The following is a 24063-nucleotide window of genomic DNA, read 5'->3' on the forward strand; positions in this document are numbered from 1 at the left end:
ACTGTTCTGTGGCTCTTTCTGCATTGCTCATTTGTTTGTGCAGGCTGACACAGCAACATTGCTCAACCAAATGCCATCCAAATGATGTCTGAAAGACAAGGAAAGTATCTGCAAAACCTATTTTTTCAATTCAGTTTGGTGTCATTAATGATGTAAAAATAACATAATGCATCTTTTATGTTTTGCATAACCCAATTTTACAAAGAAAACTGCTGCTCTGTAAGGTACTTTTTTTCATAAACTAGAGTTTCCAAAAAAATAATAACAATTAATCTTTAGTAAGCTGAATGAAATGGTAATATTAGTAAATTTGGTAGATGCGCATGTAAAAATATATTAGACATATTTAAATATATTTTATTACATATTTACCTCAAACTTTAGAATAATAATGTCAAAGTTAATGTAAACATATTGGGCCCTATTTTAACGATCTGAAACGCAAGTGTCAAAGCGCGAAGCGCAAGTAACTTTGTGGGCGGGTCTCGGCGCTGTTGCTATTTTCCCGGCGGGATAAATGGCTCTTGCGCCCGGCGCAAATCTAAAATGGGTTGGTCTGAAGTAGCTTCATTATTCATAGGTGTGGTTTGGGCGTAACGTGAAATAAACCAATCGGAGCGTCATCCAACATTCCCTTTAAAAGCAGGTGCGCAAGTTCCATTATGGATTGCTATTATTATGGCGTATTTACCAGGCGCACGCCAGGAGCGGTTCACAGCCGAGGAGACTGATGTTCTTGTAAGAGCAGTGAAAGACAGAGAAGTTGTGTTGTATGGGGATGGGAGAAACCCACCCAAAATACCGTCGGTTAAACAGGCGTGGGAGGAAATAGCCACAATTGTTTCATCGATTTTTTTTTTCCTGGTTCTTGACGGACAAACCAATTTGTCAGATGTCCTTATATACATATATGACCTCAAACAGGTCTGATCCTTAATTACTACAATTAGCCTGAATAATTTGTAAGCTAGATTTATGCCTATTTTTTCACATCTTCGTGGCACACCACAATGATTTCCGTCATCTCATGTGTTAATATTTTTTTAGTGTAACAATTTATGATTTGCAAAAATAACTGTTGCATCTGGGTAGATTACATGAGCAAAGTGTATGCGCGTTGTGCACGCTATACATTATGGTCAAGCATGCGCCCTTAAAATAGCATAATGAACAACGCGCAACGCGCCACTGACTTTAGACTAGTTTTTTTCTGGTCAGTGGCGCAATTGTTTAATGGAACAGCAAAATAGCACCAGGGATTGTTTGCGCCGGAACAAGCCTCCTTTTTTGCGCTGAACCGCCCAGGGAGCGCAAGTTCATTCACTAGTTTAGCGACGTGCTTCTGTGGAGGGAAAAGCGCGCTTTGCGCGGGTGCAAAATAGGAATGACACATGCGTCGGTGTACAAAGTCAATTGCGCTGGGTGCAAGATAGGGCCCAGTGTATAGAACACACACACACACACACACACACACACATGCACACATACACACACACACACACACACACATATGAACACAATCTATAAAATGTTGGGTTGTTTCAGTCCAACTTTGGTCAAATATGGACTAATCATATTTCCTTTTAAATTACATTTTGAACCCAAAAGTTGGGTTAGTCCATATTTGACCCAAAGTTGGATTGAAACAACCCAGGAATTTTTAGAATGTGTGTGTGTGTGTGTGTGTGTTTAATATGATAAGTTCACATTACCTATGACATTACTATTATGTTTGAGGTCTGCAAAATTTTTAAATGTTCACCAAGACTTTTATTATGATTTCATTTAACCAAAAAAAAAAAAAAAAAAAAAGAAATAATAAACAATTAACAATAATCAATAATAACCAGTTTATTTCTGTGATGGCAAAACTGAATTTTCAGCATCATTACTCCAGCCAGTGTCACATGATATTTAACAAATCATTTTAATATGTTGATTTGGTGCTCAAGAAACATATTTTATTATCATCAATGCTGAAAACAGCTTCTGGTTGATATTTTTGCAGAAACATTTTTATTCTGAATTTTATTCTGAATTCTTTGATAAATATCAAGCTTAAAAGAACAGCATTTATTTAAAATATTTTGTAAAAGTCATTCAAATGGCCCGTTCTACATTATTTATTATTAGCATCATGGATATGACTGATCTTATTATCTCTGAATTAAAATCAAACTCAGAATAACAATAGAAACAAGGAAAGATAATTTTGTAACCATACCTTGTAACCATGAAACACTTAAAAATCTAAACAGATGGCTTTATCCAAAGTGACCTATGCCAGTCTGACATATTCCCCTGAAGCAGCATGAGGCTAAATGTCTAGTCCAGGGGTAAAATGGTGATACAGCAGGGTTGCAATTTCATTGGTTCTTCAACGGTTGGTTCATTCTTACGTCTTAGCTACACTGACACCAAAAGTACAACCTCTCCAGAAACAGCTTGCAGCCATAAGCAATAAACTATCATAATCCCCTCTGCCTATCAGGACCTTTAGAGCAGCAAAATTAGTTAGCTGACTGATTTCCGGTCAGCCTCTTCAATGAAATGACTACTGGTTTGTGACTGTGTTAAGCCATTTCTGGCTGTGTATGTGTTTGTGTGTGTGGAAGTGTGGAAGCTGTGGCCCTTCGCTGCAATCTGTCATATTATATTCTCATCCTACAGAACACCGACCTTATATCTCTGGAGAACCCCAGTGGGAGAAGAACGGAGAGAGTTAGTGCACCCTCGTGTCTCACCCCCACTAAACACAAGCTCCCCTGGGAGAGGTCAGTGAGAACGTGGCCCGTCATGCATTGTCTCCAAGCCTTTTCCATTTGAGTTACAGAGGCACATCGGCTTGCTTTTTTAGGAGAAGTGATTGATAGGGGCTGTTTTACTTTTCTTAGCAGAGAGAGAGAGAGAGAGAGAGAGAGAGAGACAGAAAGCAAAGAAGAGGGGAAGAGAAAGAAGATAAAACGACAATAAGACTGAACAGAGAGAAGGGGATACATCATATTTCCCCTCATTGTACTGTACAATAATACTCTATATACTCATCTAGCATATGGCCAAAATATAAATACATACACATACCGTTAAAAAGTTAGAGGTCAGCAAGATTTTATTTTTTTTAAGATATGAAAGATACTTTCCACAAAAATACTGAGAAGCACAACAGTTTTATCATTTATGATAATAAGAAATGTTTCTTAAGCAGCAAAGCTGCATTAATTATTTCTGAAAGATCATGAAACACTGATGACTGGAGTAATGATGCTGAAAATTCAGCTTTGCACCAGAAGAATACATTTTAAAATATGCTAAAAAAAAAAAAAAAAAAAAATTTGATAATATTTAATGGTATTACTGTTTTTATTGTAAATCTAATAAAAATAAAATAAAATAAAAAACAGCTGCCTTTGAGAATAAGAGGATTAATTCAAAAACATTTTAATAATCTTGTCGCCCCCAAACTTTTGTGAGGCAGCATGTACGTACAGACAATGTTGTAAATTCTGACAGTCATGCCGATAATAATGCTTTGTTGACTTCTGAAATACAGCAAAGAGAGAAAATGAATGAGAGAGAGAGGATCCATGTTTACCTGTATGTCTACACTTCACTGCACATCTTCTGACTGACAGACAAACAAACAGGACACTTCATCTGACCGAACCAGTCTACTATAGCCTTTGGTAACTTGCCCCATGGTTTTAAAGGGGTCATGAACTGCCATTTTTATTATTTTTTACTGTTGTCTGAGGTTCACTTATAATGTTATCAAGATTTTAACATAAAAATCATAATATTTTAGCAGTAATAGGCTATTTTCTGTCCTGTTTGACCCCCCTCAACGGAACGCACTGTTTGACTCCCAACGCTATTATTGGCTAACAGTGCGTTTGACAGCTACATCCTTCCCAGATGGACACTGCAGTGATTTAGGTAAAAATGCATAATTACTCAGTTCATATAAAATTCTCTGTAATAAAAACAAAGCAATAGTGATCACGTAATAAAAACAGTTACTCACACTTGTGTGTTGTGACATTACGTTGGATCCAATATAGTTGGAACAGAATCATCTTTTCATTTCAGTCTATCAGTAAATCCGGTGTCAAATTGCGCCTTGTTTGTAAATGAATCCGGGGTGAAATGATGTGAACAAACAATCAACCTTTTACTGACACTGTCTGAAACTTTATTAAAAAGAAAGCTAATTCACTCTTTCCTAATGTTGGGAACTAATGGAAGGTTATGCAAACACTGTGTTTGTCCTCAATTTGGCACTGCACAGTATCTTGTTATCTTCGGAGCATCTTTATCATTTGTTTTCTGTGTAGAACTACGTTTATCTCTCTTGTTATTTACACTACGTGTGTGAATAAGTGGGCGGAGCTAAACAGGCAGTGATGTACAAGCAGGCGTTAATCTTGTTCTGTGGAGGCGGAGTTTACCTGCTCTAGAGCGCCACATTCCAAAACCTGTCATTTTGGCAGATTGGCTTCAATATAACCTGTTTTTAGACTAATGAGAATGTTTAAGTTCTGAGTTCTTTGTGTTGTACCCTTGTGGTTCTATTATGAACCCTTTAGGGGTAAAAACATACACATAGATGTCCCTTTGAGGGTACTGGCCCAGTGACAAACTGTTGTACCCCTAAAAATGGCACACAAAAAAAAAAACTCACTTATTGGACATCAAAAAGAAATATCAAAAAATTACTGTACCTTCTTATTACCTTTAAAGGACAAGCTCACTAAGAAAAGACAGTCCAACTATCATGGCAGCAAACATGCTTCTTACTTTGGAAATGTGACTTTTGAATGAATTTCTTCTATTAGTGATATTGGTGTAGCTGGTAAGATATGTTTTGATATGATCACATGTATGTTGCAAGATATGCTCCTCCACAAGTAACTTGCAATTGTATGTTTCAGTCACAGATGGTGATAGAGAGCCTGTAGTATTCTTTCTTTATAATGATCTGTAAACTGAACGCTATATTTATATTGTTTCTGATGCTGATTACTGTCACTTAAACTCTCTTCAGTCTTAAATATGTCAGGAATATTAGGAACATTAGCAAACATGGCCTTTGAACACAATATAGCCTGAAAGTGAAGAGAAAATTTTTTTTTTTCTTTTTTCTTTTTCCTTTTGTTTTATTTAAACCATACATAAAACTACTAGCATACAACATCATGGAAGTGACCTCATTTTGATGACAAATGAACGCAGACTTGATTAGTTATGCTGCCCTTTCTGGTTTGTTTTGTTCCAGAGCTACTAGCCTGTAGGAGTGTATTACAATGGCTAAAGGTACTGAACTCGTCCGCTCTCTTGGATGAGGTCTGGCTGTGAGGTCCACTTACTCTTTGGCCTGGAGAGAGAACCCGACCCTTCAAGTGGAGCTGTGGAGAGATGCTGACATTCTGGGCTCCTGTCACATTACACGCACTGCAGAGAATCAGTTTTTTTGGGGGGATACTAAGTTGAAGCAGAATCTAGTCTAAAATAATGCATTGCCCCTGGCAACAGCTTATTAATCAAAGGAAGCTACCAGGGCATGAATAGCTCTGCAGTGGATTTGTGTGCACTTTTACATATTAAGCCATGAGTGTGTCAGGCAGCCAAACTTTTAATTCATCATAGGTTCTTCATGCTTCGCCACGCTCTTGCAACATGTCATTGTTTGACTCTCAAAGCCTTTTAAGAAAGCCTGTTAGGCCACAGATTGTTTAGGGCTTTGGAGACCTGAAGTATGCGTCCAGTTTCCTTTGGGAATGCAGGAGTGGAGCTCATTGCTTTCAGACCAACTGCCTGTCTGGCCTTATTGTGTACTAGTACAGTCTATTGAATAGTATAACACTGTATGCTAACAACAGTTTTGTGTACCAACTTATGATTTACAGTAGTTAATGCTAATATACTGTATGTACTTATACTGTATAAACCTTTGAATATTTGATCATGTGTGGGTGGAATAGAGTCTTTATTTGGAAGAAAATGAGGCAAAACACCCATCTTTGTTGCATAACCTTGAATCTGTGATTTATTTAGCTAAAATTCAGCCATTGAAGCTCCATATTTCAGTCCCACCACAGTCCTCCGACTTTAACAGATGATAGCTTTCCATTTGAAATATCAATAAGGAAGGGATGTATATAGCCTATTCATAACGTCATGTCCTAAAAAAAAAGCATCTTAAGTGCAAAATCCTTCATAACTAGTCAAGGCCATGTTTGTTGAAACTTTAGAGTAGTAGTAGTAGAATGCATTAAGTAAATGTTGTACGATTTCATTTTCCTAGGAAAATTTGTTTCATAATTTAAATTCTCCTTGGTAGTGCAGGCACAGAATACCATGTAATATTGCTCCATTCCACAAAGTATGTCAGACTTCAGACAGCATTAGGGGAAAAAAAGGAGTTGTGACTACGAATACCAGAGGGTTGAGAGTCATGCATGAAATTTAGATACTTGACATTATGTAGTCATTTCATTTGGACTTTGTGTGGTAGCCAGCTGAACAGTTTCCTGTAAAACTTCTTCCTTTTGATTTTAGCCTTGAACAGGCACTGCTTCTGAGGGTGAGCCTGAGACTGAATCTGAGACATAATCTGAATTTGAGGCAAAATCTGAGGCATAATCTCAGTCTGGGATTGAATCTGAGATATAATTTGATTTTGAGATTGAATCTGTGGCTGAAACGGAATCTGTGACTGAGATTGAATCTGAGACTGAATCTGACTTACAACCTGTGGCTGAGCCTGAGTCCGATACTGACTCTGTGGCTGCAGCTGGGTTTGAGACTGAGATTGAGCCCGAATCTGGCATTGAATCTCAGAAATAATCTGAGGCTGACTTCGAGTTTGATTCACAGATTGGCTATGGGTCATAATGTTCACATGTAGCTGGTGTAATTTGTGATTCTGAATAAGTAAGGTGAGTAAAGGCAGAGATCCTTCATATCCTTCTCTCCTCTCTGGAGATGATGGACACAGACTCTGGAAGAGTTCCTTGAATCTTCTCTCCTGTTGACGGAAGTCATACTCCACACTAGTCCAAAGAGTGAATAAAGAAAGTGGAAAAGAGAAAATGTAGGGAGAACAGAAAAGTGAGCATTTGATTTATGATGGTTCGTGCTTCACAGTAATTTTTGGAATTACATACATTTACACTATATATATTTTTTTTATTTTTTTTATTATTTTTTTTTATCAGTGTTGAAAACAGTTGTGCTGCTGCAATTTTTTTTTTTTTTGTGGAAACTGAATTCTTTTTAATTAATTAATTATTTGTATTATTATTTTTAATTTGTTTTGGCTAAATAGTAAATTCAAAACAACAGCTTTATAAATGTCTATACTGTCACTGTTAATTAATTTAATGCATCCTTGCCAAATATAAGTATTAATGTCTCAGTGGCAGTGTACACACACATATACTATATTCATTATCAGTAAATATATGTTTCTGTGTGTAATTACAAGCAAAGTTTGTGTTTTTTCTAATATCATTTTCTTTGCCATTGTTTTATCCCACCATCAATATGTTAACAATGATAGAATATAATGACAAAATATTTTAATGAAAAATATTATTAACAAATGTAATTCTTTTTTATTAACCTATGTGCAGTGGGAGAAAATATTAATAAAAAAAATTGTCTATGGGAATGAAATGTGAATCTAATTGTATTGAATTGGTTAACAAAATAAATGACTAAAGTTAATGTCTATTAGGCATAGTTAACCCAATACTGAAAATACTGTCGTCATTTAATCACCCACATGCCGTTCTAAACCTGTATAACTTTCCTTCTTCTGAGGAACACAAATGAAGATAATTTGAGACACTGCCTTTGTGAAGCAGCACTGATACTTTTTTTTATCTTCTTTCACTCTCCACAGAAGACATAATCCTTACAGGTTGGGAGCAGCATGAGGTTGAGTAAATGATGACAGAATTGTCAATTTTGGGAGAACTACCCCTTTAAAATGGTTGGTAGTCTCTCTGGGTGCTCTCACCTGTAAACAGCACATGCAGTCTTCTGACAGGTGGAACAGTCACTGAAGTCTTGGCCAGTCTGAAAACACTGCCGACTTCAAAAATAGCAGGCAAGGAAAAAGTATTTTAGTATGCCTCACATTCACATCCATAAATGAAGTTAGAGTTCATTTATAGCCCTCATTGACCTACGCTTGGAGATAAAACCAAATATACAGCAATTTAAACTACAACTATACTTTCTTCCTGCACCTCGGCTTTAAAAAATGTCTCACAATTAACTTTAACACATCCAGCTCACCAGTCACACTTGTCTATTATCTGCTTATCTTGGAATGACTCTGTCTCTCACCCTTTGCTGATTGCATGGCTCATCTCCAGGTCCTGGATGATGTTGAGCAGAGTTGTGATTCTTTCCTTGTTGGACTGCAGACTCGCCTCTACCATCTCTAATCTGTGCTTAGGGTCCCGCGGACTGCCACACCGAGGCGATGCAGGCAGCAACCGGGCCACAGAATCCGGATGGTCATGTATTATGGAACAGTGTTCACTAGGGATGGGCCTAGCCCCATCAGACTGAGATTCCATCTGTGTCTTTGAGTTCTGGATACTTCCATCTTTCTGTGAGTGTTCTGTAGGCAAAGTGCCTGAGGGTCCCAGAAGTGGGTTTTGATTGGAGGCCACATTCAGGCCTCTGTTTTCACTGCCCCCTGTTGTGAATTCACAAGCTGGTGCTTGTGGAGGTGCAGAATAAGGTTTCGGAGGTCGACAAGAGGGAGGTGGTTTGTTTGGAGGATGAAGCGAGTGTTGTGAGCCTTTGATCGTCTGACCTTCTGGTTCTGCTGCCTTAATATCAGCCTTTTTCTTTGACTCTGTGTCACTCCAAAATATATATTCAGTCCTGTTGTGTGTTGTAGCTTGAGGAAAAGCCCTAGCGGAAGCAATGGCTAGTGATGAGGACTCAAGAGTGTCATTATTAAGCTGATTCAGGACAGAGCGTCTGAGAACCTTAGGCTCTGTCTGTCTATGTGGCGTTTTTGAAAGAACACATAAAGCGTGCAAGGCTGATTTGATTGGGCTTGTTTGAGAACATTCTTTGGTGTACGGATGCACCTCCACCTCAGTTTGAGAGGAGGTAAATGCATTTGAGAGGTTCTGATGGTTGACTGTTTGCATCGTAAGTGTTGCTTTGTGATGGGTTGAGATATTTGGGGCACGTGAAAAGAAGCGAGTGTCATTTTGGCTTTTTGACTCACTATAAGGATGTGACAGTACGTCTTTATGCACGGATATACCCTGCAGTGATGTTCCACTGGTGTTTGTTCGCTGTGTGGATGTGTGGGAAGCTTCCTTGTGTGTGTTGGTGGGTGAAGTAGTGCCGTTGCGTATCGATGCATGACGTGGTTTTCTGTGAGGCCCTGAGAGTTTAGGTGTGTGTGTCACCTCTGCAAAATGTGAACGTGAATCACAGGGTGAAGATTCTGACTCTGTGTCAGCATAGATTTTCGTCCTGCTTTGAGGTTTAATGCCAAAATTTGTGTGTGAGCACATTGATGGTTTAGTGTGCATGACAGACATGGACTCTAATCCATTAGGGAATTGAACCTGTCTGTGAATTTTTGAAGCAGTGGAGGATATGACACCTTCATTCACACAACTCTGCACTATAGACTGACGTTTCATGTTTGAATGTAAATGAACACAAGAAGGGGATTTTGTCTGATTTAAACGTGAGCATTTCAAAAGTGCATCACTGCTTTGAGGTTTGGAGTTCTGCAGTGTGCTGGTTTGGGGGAGCATTTGTTGTTTCGAAGTAGTTTGCAAAGATTTGATCTGTGTTTTATTTTGTGGCTGTGGAGACTCTGAGTGTGTAGGTTTCACTTGGTTTCCTTGAGTTGGTTGTTTCTCATCAGGGTTTGGCTGGTGAGATGATCTGAAGTGGCTGTTTGTGTGTGGTATTCTGGTATTTGTCAACTGTGTGGCATCTGGCTTCTCTGACATGCTGTTTTTGTGTGTTTGGGGTAGGTTGACAGACACAGGAGTTCTGCAGGGACAAGAGTTGTGAGGTTTGTGAGTGTTCAAGTGTGTGTTTACGACCTTTGTTGACCCTCTATCCTCTTTCACGGTAACAGTAAGAGTGTGTGTATTTAGAGCCGATGAGCGACTGGTATGATTAATGTGTGTGTCAGCACTAGATTCCCTCTTGACTGCGTGATGATTAGTGAGGTTTGATGCTTCACTCTGCTGAGCAGGCAGAAGAGATAATGGCCATTCCTTGTTTATATTCATGTTGAGATAAGAATGAAGGTTAGTGCTCATGGGGTGCTGGTCTGACTGTGTAGCACTGCAGTTGGTGTGCCTTTCTATCTGCGTGTATTCCTGCACATCCTTCCCAGGATAAAGAGGGGATGAATGTCTCGACTGGAGTCCCAGAGAACCTACAGTTTTTGGTGGTGTAATCATCCTTATTTGGCTGTAGAGTCCATGAGGCACTGGATTCTGCCTTCCACCACAAGTGCTGCAGATGGCCACAGGAGGTCTGTGAGGAGGTGAGCGTGGGGGTAATGTTTTTTTCTGTCTGGTGGAAGACTCCTCCCCTTCACTGATGTCACTGCTGATCCCGCCCATTACCTCAGAGTCAACTATGCTCCCATTGGTGAAGTGACAGTTCCTTCTCGGTTTTAACATGCCATTAGCCACACTTCTCAATGTGGGACTGGTTCTAATTGGACAGTTATGGCACTGCCCCTCTTCCATGATGTTTGCACAAATATCCCTCTCCAGTCCCTCAAAGGTCACACCCTTTTTCATTTTAGTCTCCAAACCTTTTCGTTTAATAATTATACTTTTTGTTTTTTCTTTCACGTTATACTCCTTTTTATCGGCCTTGTTTGGAATGTGGCCATTGGGTGGCATGATCACTTTGTTTTCTGATTGACTATTACAAGCATCCACATGTTTTCCATTCAGCTGTAGTTGGTTGTTTCTCATTGCAGGTGATGTCTGCACACCGACATTACAGTGATGAGACAGTGATGAGAGTGTGAGGGCCGCCATACTGCTGGTCCCACTTGTGATGGCCCTCCAGACACGTGTCCCCACAAGTGCGGGCTCTCCGAGAACTGGCACTGGAGCGGTGTGATCAGCTGCTCGTCTACCCATTTCAAGTATAACTGGTCGAGGCAGACTTGAGTAGAAATCAATGCATTTGACCACTATGGAACACCTGAGGTGGAAAGAAAAGGAGAACTATTGGAATTAAATAGACCTAAAAAAGACAGAAAAAAGGTGAATAGTTATTAAAGTTTTTTATAATCCTTTTTTTTGGTGTGGGGGGGTGGGGGGGGGTACAGATACCCTGATACATGAGTCATGCTCACAAAACACTGCAGTATGTGTTAAAAAATCGGAAAAATCTGGATTTATTTTTTAATTTGTTTGTTTGTTTTTATGTCTAAAAAGCTTCTTCATAAAAGCTTTGTGGTTGTATGACACAGGATTGAATATTAATGCAGAAGTGAATAATAATGGCCTTAACTAGAAAATATTATTGTTCTTTGTTTCATTTCTGTTATATACTGTATATATATATATATATATATATATATATATATATATATATATATATATATATATATATATACGCACACACACACACACACACACACACACACACACACACACACAGTGGAGATCAAACTTAGAGAACAACCTACAAATTTCTAATTTTCTAAATTTCAAGGTCACTGCTTCAACCTATTTTAACTAGAAGGGTAGCTTTTTAAGCATATTTCAGAAACTGTGAAGGACAGTATAAAAAACTTAAATGAGATATTTGAACACTTATCGATACCTTCAGGTTATTGGTGTTAATCTGGTGCTAATTTCCTTAATTATATGACAAACCCTATTTATCTGTCAGCATTCCTCTGATTTTCACTGAGATTGCAAGATGGCGAGGTGTTCTAAGGTGACTGAAACTCTGCAACAGCAGTTGTCAAAATGAAGGCCAAAGGGATGACCCTTTCAGCTACTGCAAGAAAAGTTGGTCATTCCAAAAATCTGTGATTTCTTGAATATTACATTTTTACATTGACTCTAATTCCTTCAAGTCCCCTTAAAATGCTGATCGCCCATGAAAGACAAATGCATGAGAAGATAGGATAGTGAGAAGACTCTAAACGCTTAAGATAAGTCAGACTGAAAGCACACTCTGCAATGACAGAGCCTCTTATCATCAGAAATAATCAAAAGGCTAGACTCACTTTTGCTGAGGAGCATGTTATGTGGACAGAGCAGAACATGTCCAAAATTCACTTTTGTGATGAGAGCAAGTTTAATTTATTTGCTCCAATGGGAATCATTATGTTCGACGTCAATATGCACTAAGGTTAAAGAAGTTCCTTGAAGCCAAGAAAATAGAGTCCTGATCTAAACCCAGCTGAAAATATCATGAGAAATATCCTTGGAAAATCCTTATGGCTAAGAAACACACTACAGTTAAACTATGGAAGAGAGTGGAAGAAGAGTGGACTAAGACCACACCAACGTACAAGTGAATCTCAATTAATTAGAATGTCATGGAAAAGTTAATTTATTTCAGTAATTCAATTCTAGTTGTGAAACTTGTGTATTAAATAAATTCAATGAACACAGACCAAAGTAGTCTGTAGTCATTGGTTCTTGGGTTGATTTTGGCTCACATTTAACTGACCTCCCAATCATTTTTAAACATGTATAAAAAGTTTGTGAGCTATCGGTTTTAATTTGTGACATGTGTGTGGTTGAACAAGCCGATTTGTTGATCTATCTGGAGTTGACCAATCACAAACTAAGAAAACCACAGAAGAAGAAAGATGAAGACAGCAGCGCCAGGGCAATTGTGGACTATTGACCAGGAGGATAAACTTGCTGAACTCTGGCAGGAACAGTGAGTGCTGTATGAGGTTTCTAGTAGCGTGTGTATCATGCGTTCTAATTATCTCTCTCACTCACGTTCTCTCTCTCTCTCTCTCTCTCTCTCTCTCTCTTTATCTCTCTCTCTCACACACACACACATGCATTTGTAGTTTACGGAGACTCTTCATAGACGTAGCGGTTTTATTATATCCCCATACCCTACCTCTATCCATCATGGGAAAATGCATGTTTAAATTTTAATTAAACACCGTTTAGTATTTTTTAAGCCATTACGAGGATACAGGAAGTGTCCCCATAAACCATGTTTGTAATTGTAATAAAATCACGTTGTAATAGCCAAGTCATTATAGACATTTGTGTCCCCATAAACCATAACACACACACACATGCACGTCCACACCTGTACTCACACACACACACACACACAGACTAGGGTGACCAAACATCCCGGTTTTAGTAATGTGTGGTTTTTTTTTTTTTTTTTTTGGGGGGGGGGGGGGGGATACATAGTACAAACAATATATTTAACTTAGTTTAGTCAGTGTTTTTTTTTTTTAGTTTTTTTTTTTTTTACTACAATTTAATTTGTGTTACACACTTATCAGAGCCAAATCCATCACCTAATGCGATCCAGTCCAGTAGTCTGTAAATGATATCATTAGTCAGTCATGGGGACACACATTCATGTAGCACAAATGTTACTCTTTTCTGACAATGACCCACATACAAAAACTGCAAAGTATCAACCATCTGCTACCGCCTGCAGTTACTTTTGAAAATGAATACATTATATCAAGACATTGGATGAAAATGCAAGACTGCAGTGCAATCTATTATGAAACGTGTGGGGAAAAAAAGAAAAGAAAGAAAGACAAAAAAAAATACTCATGTAATACTTCAGAGACGACATTTCTGTTTCAGAGCACAAGACCTGATAATAGAATTTGCAAAAAGACCTTCCTGCCTAAACTGGATGAATCCAATTTGGAAAGAGTAAGCAAAGGATGAGAGAGAACAAAGTGAAATCAAAAGAACAGAGTGATATCAAAGAGAAAGAGAGAGAGAGAGAGAGAGAGTACAAGTGTGCAGTAACATATTTATATTGCATTACTTCTGATCTTACTATGCACACACACAAAATAATAATAATAAAAAATAATAATAATAACAACAATAATGATGATAATACTACTACGTACAGTTTTCAGGAATATAGACACTGCGGTCTGTTTGCTCTGAGTTAAACTGTGTCAACATGAGTGTGTGTGTGTGTGTCTGTAACTAATTAAATATTTCACACACTGACAAACGTTTTGTTCTGCTCTGACCTGACTTTCTCTTCTTTCCACTGCTACACCTGGCCCCTGCCAGCCAGGCTCGGCTGCCCTCTCTCTCATTCAGCCCACCATGGGCACCTTGATAATTTGCCTGACAAAGAGGGTGTTAATCAGCGACTGACAGTAAATTTTCTAATGAGCCACTCTAATAAGTGGATATTTTGAAAATGTGTGCATGCGTACCAATTTGCCTACATTTAAGGAACCAGATGTCCCCAAAAGGATAGTACAAACTGAAATCATCTGTATTGTGGGTGCCCGTTTATGTGGAATTATGCTAAATAACACATTAAATAATGTATTATATGTAAAGCAAAAACAGAGAAAAAATATTGCACACAAAACTTACTGTCTGCACACTTAATAAAATATTTTCCACTATATATATATATATATATATATATATATATATATATATATATATATATATATATATATGTGTGTGTGTGTGTGTGTGTGTGTGTGTGTGTGTGAATAAACAGAGCTGGATAGTAACTAATTACATGTTATCTGGATTACATAATCAGATTCTAAAAAATAAGTACTTGTAATTAGATTAACTTTTTAAAACACAGTTACTTATTTATTAATTACCTGATTACGTGTTATTCACACAGTAACAATACATTATTAATCATCTTTTTGATTCTCCTTAATTCCTCTTTTTCATCTTTTAAGTGTTCCTTTTGTTTAATATCCCATCTCTTATATACACTCCAGTTTTGTGGATATTCACACAAAGACCAATCATAAGTCAGCTGGCTATACATCATTTGACCACTGAATTTACAAAAACCCCTTCAGATATTTTAAACGTAGCATAAACTACTGATAAACACATTAATGTTTATCTGAGTTATCACTCGGTAGGTTATTTAACCATCTATTACATAGTCTTTGTAAGGCTTTTCAAGCTTTTTTTCTTTCAGAAATTCACATAATTTCTCATTTGATTTATGCTATTTGTTATTTTAAAATGATTTACTTTAACATTAAATGCAATTAATGATTAACTTTTCACAAACTCACAACAGACTGATAAACGTTAGGTCAAAAGTAATAAAACAAATAGTTTGATTATCTGAAATGTGTTATGTAATGGATTACGTTGCTAACTACAATTTTTATAATTTGGAATCAGTAACTTCTGATACAATTTGTAAATAATCTACCCTGCTGTGTATTTTGTCCAACAAAAAACATTTATATTACATATATATTTTTAACATTTGCCGTGACTCATTTTTCACAGGGTTTGTGAGAGGTTTATGGCATGAAAATATGATTAACTGTATAAGGTCAATGGAAATCCCACTCCATGATAGAAAAACAAACATTCCTGTATGCGTTTTTGCAATATATCATCCAGACATGAATAAATAGAAATAATCATGGTACTTTGAAATTTTCAATAAACATTGCAACCACAGTGACTGTGAGTCACTTTCCAATCATCACTTACTGTTTTGCCATGCATCACATTTCCAGCGAACACACACATTCCCTCAGCCCCCAGCCTTGAATCTGCAAACATTTCTGATCATCTTGTTGTCCATTCCCCCTAGCATCTCTCTTTCTTGATGTTCTGTTGTGGATGTCAAGCTGACCCCTCTGGGTGGCACCAGGCTGTGGCACCACACATGACAACAGCCTGAAGTCTAGGAAAGATTGTAGTCTATGAAGCACAAGACTCACAGTCTTTCCTTCAGATATCATAAAATCATGCTGCCTTTTATTGCAGATAAACACAAAAAGCAAAGGAATGGAATCAGGAAATGTTGCGAGCCATATTCAAACTTGCATCATTTACATGAGCACCACAGCTCATGTGCTAACTGCTAGGCCAAGGCTCTTGCACAGCGACTAACCAGTTTGAATCAGTTACATTTTGCAGAAATTATGAGATATAGACCACAATGCAAAACAATAGACTTTTATTTTGTACATAATCACCTACCTTCAATTACATCCTGAGACTCAAACTCCAAAGATTCCTGCCATGTTGCAGGTATTTTTCTATAGGTTTGAGTATCCACAAAAGGTCTTGTTGTCCAGTAAGTGGGTGCAGTGAGGATACTCTAAGATGACTCAAATCCGCACATGAGCATGTGTTCAAACAACACTTGCCTTGACAGTCACTCCTCTAGCTCTCCACAGACAGTAATCATCCTCCCTCAGAGGCTGATTGGAGGCTTTTTGCTTCTCTCCAGAGGCTTCTGCTTTTCATTTGTTTTGATTTGCTCTCACCTTCACTTGCTGAGGCAGCAAGCACAAAGATGCATTGATCAGTGTCCTCAGCCTTGCGCACTCTCTCTTTAACTCTCTCTCTCTCTCTTTGAGTCACTCTTCCTTTCTGGCCGTCACCCTATCTCTCTGTCTCACCCTCTTTCACATATGCATATCCAGTGCTGGGTCAAAGGCATCCTAAATTCAGCTGAAATTAGGCAGGGTGGGGGAGAGAAGAGAGATAGAAAGAGAGAGATTGAGAAACAGAGGTTCTGCATGCCAAGGGATTGTGTGAAAATTACCAACATTATAGAAAAACAGATTGATGGGTGTAGTAATAGGAAGTTAAAATTGATCCTGTCCTGTCCTGTCCACTGTGTAATAAAATGTGAATCACTGTATATTATTTGCTAAATTATTGCTATGAGAAAGGGAATGGGTAAAAAAGACAAATTACATTTAAATGGGGGGAGTTTTTTACACTGTTAAAGAGTTGGATTCCCATGCTAAACATGGACAAAGTTTAAAAATTAAGTTGTACATTTGAAGGAGTATTTTTGTTCCCAAAATACTCCTTCCGGTTTGTCACAAGTTTCAGAAAGTTTTTTTTCGAGTTTGGCTCTGTGTGACGTTAGATGGAGCGGAATTTCCTTATATGGGTCCTAAGGGCACGTCTGCCGGAAGAGCGCGCGTTCCCGTATAGCAGAGCACTGAGAGGCTGAGCACAGACATTCATTCACTGATCAGAGTGAGAGCGTCGCGAAAAGTAACAAAAGAAGTGTGTTTTTGGTTGCCAGGGCAAGACAACCCTGCACAGATTACCAAAGAAAAAAACAGCATTAAGGGACCAGTGGATGGAGTTTATTTTTACAGAGCATCAACGGAGTTGTGCAAGTGTTTGTGTTTGTTCCCTGCATTTCGAAGATGCTTGTTTTACAAACAAGGCCCAGTTTGACGACGGATTTGCGTACCGTTTATTTCTTAAGGATGATGCAATCCCAACGAAAAAGGGTCACGATTGTGTGTTGGAACCACAGGCGGTGAGTAAAACTGCTTCAAATATCTCTGCCTCTTTGTTAGTGCGTCCCCTCCCATGCCGGAGACCCGGGTCCGAGCCCCACTCGGAGCGAGTCGTTGCTGCTGCTGCTCTCGTTCAGTTTCAGCCTCTGGATCTGATTCTGGATCATAAATAAACGGCTGAATCTGACTGTTAGCCATGGTTTGTTTTGGATGATGGTTTTTTTATCCTGACGGTAATGTCACAACTTCCAAACGCTCTCAACGCAAAAGCCTACTCGCGCTCGTGATTCTTTAGCTCCGTCCACATGTCACACCTCCAGCCGGCCGTGTTTTTCCGGGAAAAATTGGTACAGACTATCTTTTTCTTATGAATATAATAAAACTAAAGACTTTTTGGAGTTATGAAGGATGCAGTACTACTCTATAGGTACTCAAGATTAATAGGATATTGAGTGAAAACGAGCATTTCACCCCCCTTTTAAAAGAAATGCTATTGTGGGAATAATCACATTTCTGCAGATGTAATATGCACTTATCTTATATACATATCTTATATGTATCTTACATACGTTGAAAAGTTAGCTTAGACTTTTTTTAAGTCACAAAATCAGTCAATTTCCATTTCACTGGTCTCATGATAACAAAAGTGATCACACACACAAAAAAATAAATAAATAAATAAACAAAGTGAAAAGGATGTTTGCATCAACAAGAACATTGTCATTTTGCCAAATGTATGTAATAAAATAATCTACATGTATTTTTTTTTTATTTATATTTTCATAGTTTTATTTAAAATTATTCTAAATTACTGTAATTGTATCTGTTTAGCAATGTTTTTTTTTTTTTTTTTTTTTTTTTTTTTTTTTTTTACTTTGTTCAGATTTACAAAGCTCAACAATAGATGTCAGACTTTATCAACAATATGATCAGAGATTCTGCAGATCATGGACTACAATGTAATTCAGTAAAATCCCAATAAATATAATTTTTTTCCCCAAAGATTATTTTATGTTTCAGAATACTAAAATCTAGAATATTTAAATAATTTAATATACTATTCATACAATTTATGATATTCTTATTATTATTTATCATCATCATCATCATCATCATCATCACTGTCAGTATTGTTATTATTATTATTATTACTTAAGGTAAAAATATTATGACATAGTACAGAGGTTTATATACAAACATATTTAATACAAACATGTAAAATCATTATTGCAGTTAGATTTTCCCATGGTACAGTATTTGGTTAATACAGCATAAGCGCATGTGATTAATTAACCTTTCTCTGAGCAACCAGTTAGAAGTTATATAAATGATAACTTAAAACCAATGTAGAAAGAGCACAGATTAGTGAAGTTGTCTTTCATTAGGGAATGAACATTAATAAGATCAACATGCTTAAAGGGATTGTTCACTTTGAAACTAAAGTTTGGTATGTTTAGCTTACCTCAATGGCATCCAAGATGTAGGTGTCTTTGTTTCCACAGTAGCTTCAATTCTGATATTTTTAGGTCAAACCGTTCTTGTCTGTGACTCATATAATGGAAGTCTATGGTCACCACCTCAAAGAGCATGCACAGAGAAGTCCAAATTAAACAATTCCCCATCGTAAGTACATAGTGTGTGACGTATGCACGTGTTAGGGCTTAGTCTGCGCAAGTGCCGGAAAGAGCCGGAAGTGATCTCTCGCAAGTGTAAGTCACCCCACAACCCTGCAGAAGAGGAAGTGGTATGGAAAATGGATGGATGGATATATTATATTATCAAATAGTGTACTGATATTGTAATATTTGAAAGAGAACAAACAAACAAACAAGTGTTTGTTTTTCAGGGTTAAAATGACTAAGAATGACCTCAAAATTCATTCACAAACACTAAACATGCAAAAAGGTTTTAGCTACAGACCATTTCATGAAAATGGGAATAGCTCTGCCACCCTTACCTGTTTGGCTATTATCAACCAGTTCTGTTAAATGTAAATAAAATGAGCCTGCCTAATGCTTTGTCAGTGCTATAGTGCTGCAGTCAACTGCACCCTCTCGGCTGTCTGTGCTCCTGCCTGAAGCCCCTGAGGCTCAAACACAAGTCTTTAAAATGCAGTACGTGTTGCCAAGACTGGGCTGCAGCAAAATACTTGAAAACTCTTAATGTTTCATCATTATGTGTGCCCTTTTATCAGCCAATTACACATTAATGTGCAAAAGCCTGTTCTTCTGGGCCGAATAAATCAGTTTTATTTATCTGAAATTGAAATGAGTTTTTACATTTGTTTACCTTTAAAAAATAAAATAACAAATAAAAATAAAAATAACAAATAAAAAAACATAATTAAAAAAATATATACAGTATTTTAACCATGTTTTCTATTCAAACCCTAAATAAAAAAAAGACTTGCATCATCTAGACAGACAATGGTGAGAGAAATAAGAGGTGATTTTACATATAATCGTTGATGAGGGAATAATTATTAGTTGCAATTTTTAAACTAACCTTTGATTTTCCATTAAATTTACTTTGATGTTTTCCTCTAAGCCTTAAAAACCAAATAGGCAGATCTTATTGAAGCTTTAACTCTGTTAAACCACAAATGCACTTTTAAGAAAGATACAGACTTGCCAGTGTTTTCACATTTGTGATTATATATGGATTTAATTTAAATGTAAAGAATGGCTGAAGCAAATGCTAGTTTGAAAATGATTCAAACTTTACAGCATATTTACATGGCATCAAATATTACACAAGTTTGTTTCCAGCAGTATGTGGCTTTCGGTTGTGTGGACATCAGACAGCCACATTGATGATGATCATATAGGTTTTATTTATGATTTACATTTTTCTTTATGGATCTGTGAGTGAAAAAAATAAAAAAAATCTTAAAGCAAATAAAAAGTTTTAGTCAATTTTGAAATGTGTTATGCAGGAATGGGATATATGCAAAGAAAAAAAAGTGTAGAAATACTTTTCACGCAACACAATTAATTAAACATGTTATTTTTAAATACGATGACTGAAGTAGTATTAGTAGTTTATAACGTACTCTAATAATTGTTTTACAGCTTAAAAAAAACCCAATATTTTACAGTCTAGAAATATAGCCTATTGGAGTACATACATGTGTACTCCGATGTGTCAGACTGAATTGCATTTTTTGCCAACATTTCATTATATCAATTTATGGTTTGCGTAGCTATTTTTTACTCAAAAACTACATTTATTTTTAAATAAAAATGTACATTTGTAGTTACACAACTCAAACACCAGATGTGCGCAAGTGAGCTGCTCTGAAACCCCTCCTTCTGGGCGGATCTTCTTTGGGAAACCCTCCTGCTTCCTCTCAGATTTCCTCCCATTTTCTCCCCCTTCTCCAGGCCCCACCCGACCATCTGCCACAAGGCCGATGATTCCCGGACTCCAGCTGCCAGCCCGGACTTTATTCTCTTCCTGCTTTTCTGGGGCTAACAGGATGAAAGGATCCTATTCACCCATCGCCCCCCATCCTCCCCCTTTCCTTTATAACATCTCCCGGGAAACAAGCAACTTTGAGGCAAAAGAGAATGCCACATAAACACGCATGCTGTTCTCGCGCCAAGCGTCCGCACGCGGGAAAGGTATTGTTTGAGTCTTAAAGTTTAAAGTGACACGATGCAAACACTTCTGACCCACGGAAAACAGATTTTTTTTCAAAACCACACATTTAACATCACAGAACAACACAATAAATGGCAAAACTATTGAACTATATATAACTTTATATCCGTCCATCATCTTTTATTTATTTTTAATAAATAACAGTGAAGGCATGTTTTAAAGGGAAGTAATACGGATAATGTTTTCTTAACAGCATGTTGAAATTCTAGGTCAGTCCAACCCCCCTAACTTTTGGAATCCAGAGTAAGTTCACTGCTCAAGACCTTTTAAAGAAAGAAAAGAGTCAGATTGCAGAGAGAAAGATGAGATTAACTCTGTGTGCGGGAAGAGTGGCTAAATACAATAGCAAATGTGGCAACTGAACATTCCACTTGAATGATAACATATGTGTTATCGAATGTGTCCTTGAGAAAGACTAACCGTCCAGTGAGCACAGCTTTGCTACGCATATTACACTGCTTTACACAGTTTTCTTGCTTTGAGTATGCATGCAATTATTACAGAGGCTTCTGTTGTCTGGAATGATCACGTGGCTGTAGTTTGTACCCTTGAGTCTTAGGAAATTAAATTAGTTTTGAATTCTTCTTCAGTCTATGTTGCTCCTCATTTCTTCATTGGTCAGTAGGGGGCGCTATTGAACTATCGAGGGCTGTGTGTGTTCCTCCCCAAGAAAGTTTCAGCCATTTCGAAGATATTTTGTAACTTTAACTCTCATCCTCCATATTGACAAAATACCACAATACTTGTATCATACAGTGATATTTTATTGTAAAGTCAAAACCTAACTTTTCCTCATTCATTATCCCTTCTCTCCCCTCCCCAAGTGTATCATGCTTAGTCACTCGCTTACAGGCACACTGACACAGATTTGGCTTGGAAGAATAAGGAAAAAGTTTTAAGGGGGGCTCTAAAAGGGACAGACACACTGATGACCATGACACTTTGTACAGCAGTTATCTGTCTCTCTTTCTTTTTTTCTCTCTCTTTTTCTTCAAAGTGTTCTTGTGTAAGAAATAAAGAGTCCACTCTTATCTATCTATATGTTTGTTCATATTCCTCACAGGACATGCATTCCAGTGGTCTCCCATTCATTCTGTGAGTGTGGGTGGGTGGGTTTCCCTCAGTAAGAATACCACTGGATGCAGCTGCTTGCTTGACCCCTGTAGTGTCAGGTTATTCCTGGTGCAGCTGTCAGAATGTGTCTGGGAGAATGTGGATGAATGGAAACTGCTGAAACAGAATTAGAAGTGCTGGTCTTTTGTGCTCTTATGCAAAGTAGCTTTTTGCTGTTGGTAAACAAGCCATGTGTAGGCCTTGTCACATGTCTTAAAGGGATAGTTTGTCAAAGAAAAAAAAAAGAGAATTATGTCATCATTTACTCCCATTCCTCTCCTATATGACTTAGTTTCTTCTGTGGAATACAACAAATATATTTTGGGAAGTGTTTTTGTCATCCATATGTTGAGCAGTACTGTTGTTTGGTTCCCAACGTCCCTCATAAAATCAGCTTTTGTGTATCTTAATTTTTGTGTAAACTATACGTTTAAGCAGTTTACAAAATATCTGTGCCTAATACACTGAAAAATTTTTACTTAGAAACTATTTTCTTTCAGAAATTGCTAGTAAATGGCAAAAATGATTGCAGTGTATGATTTACATCCTGAGGTAGATAGGATTTACACAAGCTCCAGTCTGGGTCCAGAACACCTGAGAAGAGATGATGCTGACCCCTCAGAGGACCCCCAATGATGCTAACCCTAAATTAGCAAACAGAACTAACAAATATTGCTACAATTGTGACTGCATCTTATAATAATTATTAATAATATGAATAATGTTCATCGTCTGGCTGACTACGTTTTGTATACATTTTTCTGAAAAATCCTGTCAAACGTGCACAAACTGACAGTCACCACTTATTAGCTACTACTAAATATTGTAGAAACATAATTTTCTGTAAAGTTGCTTTGTACCGATTTGTATTGTAAAAAGCGCTATACAAATAAACTTGAATTGAATTGAGTAATGAATTAAACACACACACACACACCTTTATATATATATATATATATATATATATATATATATATATAAGTAAAAAGATTGAAATACTATTTTCTTGTCAAATTAAATTCTGAAATCCTTTATTGTCTACATATACTTGCATCAGTTGTGAATTGAAATAAACAACCTGAATGCTCTCTTATTTCCTTTTTGGCTCCTTGTAAATCATCATCCTCTAAATATCATCCATCAGGCTTCGTATAAGTTTTGCTTTTCGTTTGCATTCTGAGTCAAATTTTTTGCAAATTTGCAAATAAAAGACAGCATTTGCATTCACATCGTGTGTCTTCCCAGCTGTGTTGCTCAGTCAGGTTTATATGTGATTTTGTTCCAGTATGTATTTGAACAAAGCATTTTACTCTTCTAAATTGTGCCCTTTATATAGCAAATAACATTATTTGGCTTGAAAAAAAAAATATTCAATATATATAATATTGAATATCCATCACAATCTCTTCTTTCACTCCTTTGCAGTTTTATTGTTAGGACAGTTGGGGGCACTCCAATATCACAGTATGCCAGTCTGTGGTTTTTATAGGTGTGTTTGTGTGTCCCGTTTATCTCTGTCATTAAAGACCTTGAAAAAAGAGCACTACTGTTTTCTGTAGTCTGCAACCCCTCTTATCAGTGTATGCCACTGATTCATTTGTGGAATGTGTGAGCAAGATTATACAGTCATACTGGGATGAATGGAAGTATTTGGTTATGAAGTGAAGGCTATGTGTTCAGTTTAACTGCTTCGGCCCAAAAGAGAGAACTTGTATCTCTCAAAGCTTCTTAAAGCAAGTTACAATCCAATGTTGTAAAGGCTGATTGTGTGTGGGATGAGAGAG

The 24063-nt window shown here is 37.3% G+C and overlaps 1 protein-coding gene across 1 annotated transcript; it reads right to left on the reverse strand.

Annotated features, from left to right (window-relative positions):
* Nucleotides 1-6016: 6016 nt before the first annotated feature.
* On the reverse strand, nucleotides 6017-15909 carry LOC128021265 (uncharacterized). The gene is made up of 4 exons (XM_052608337.1): nucleotides 15720-15909; nucleotides 8353-11226; nucleotides 8021-8095; nucleotides 6017-7049 (listed from the first exon to the last, which is right to left on the reverse strand). Exons 1-4 carry the CDS (start codon nucleotides 15728-15730, stop codon nucleotides 6485-6487), a joined length of 3525 nt encoding a protein of 1174 aa, XP_052464297.1. The 5' UTR covers nucleotides 15731-15909; the 3' UTR covers nucleotides 6017-6484.
* Between the last annotated feature and the right edge of the window lie 8154 nt (nucleotides 15910-24063).

This window comes from Carassius gibelio, chromosome A10 (assembly GCF_023724105.1).
Source record: "Carassius gibelio isolate Cgi1373 ecotype wild population from Czech Republic chromosome A10, carGib1.2-hapl.c, whole genome shotgun sequence".
Classification (NCBI taxonomy): Eukaryota; Metazoa; Chordata; class Actinopteri; order Cypriniformes; family Cyprinidae; genus Carassius; species Carassius gibelio.

Bases quoted from the DNA above. Each gene is read 5' to 3' on its own strand.
- LOC128021265 (XM_052608337.1), bottom strand. The intron at 8,096-8,352 runs GTGAGAGACAGA...CTATTTTTGAAG, and splicing joins AGCCATGCAATCAGCAAAGG to TCGGCAGTGTTTTCAGACTG. The intron at 7,050-8,020 runs GTGAGAGCACCC...TCTTTGGACTAG, and splicing joins ACTGCATGTGCTGTTTACAG to TGTGGAGTATGACTTCCGTC.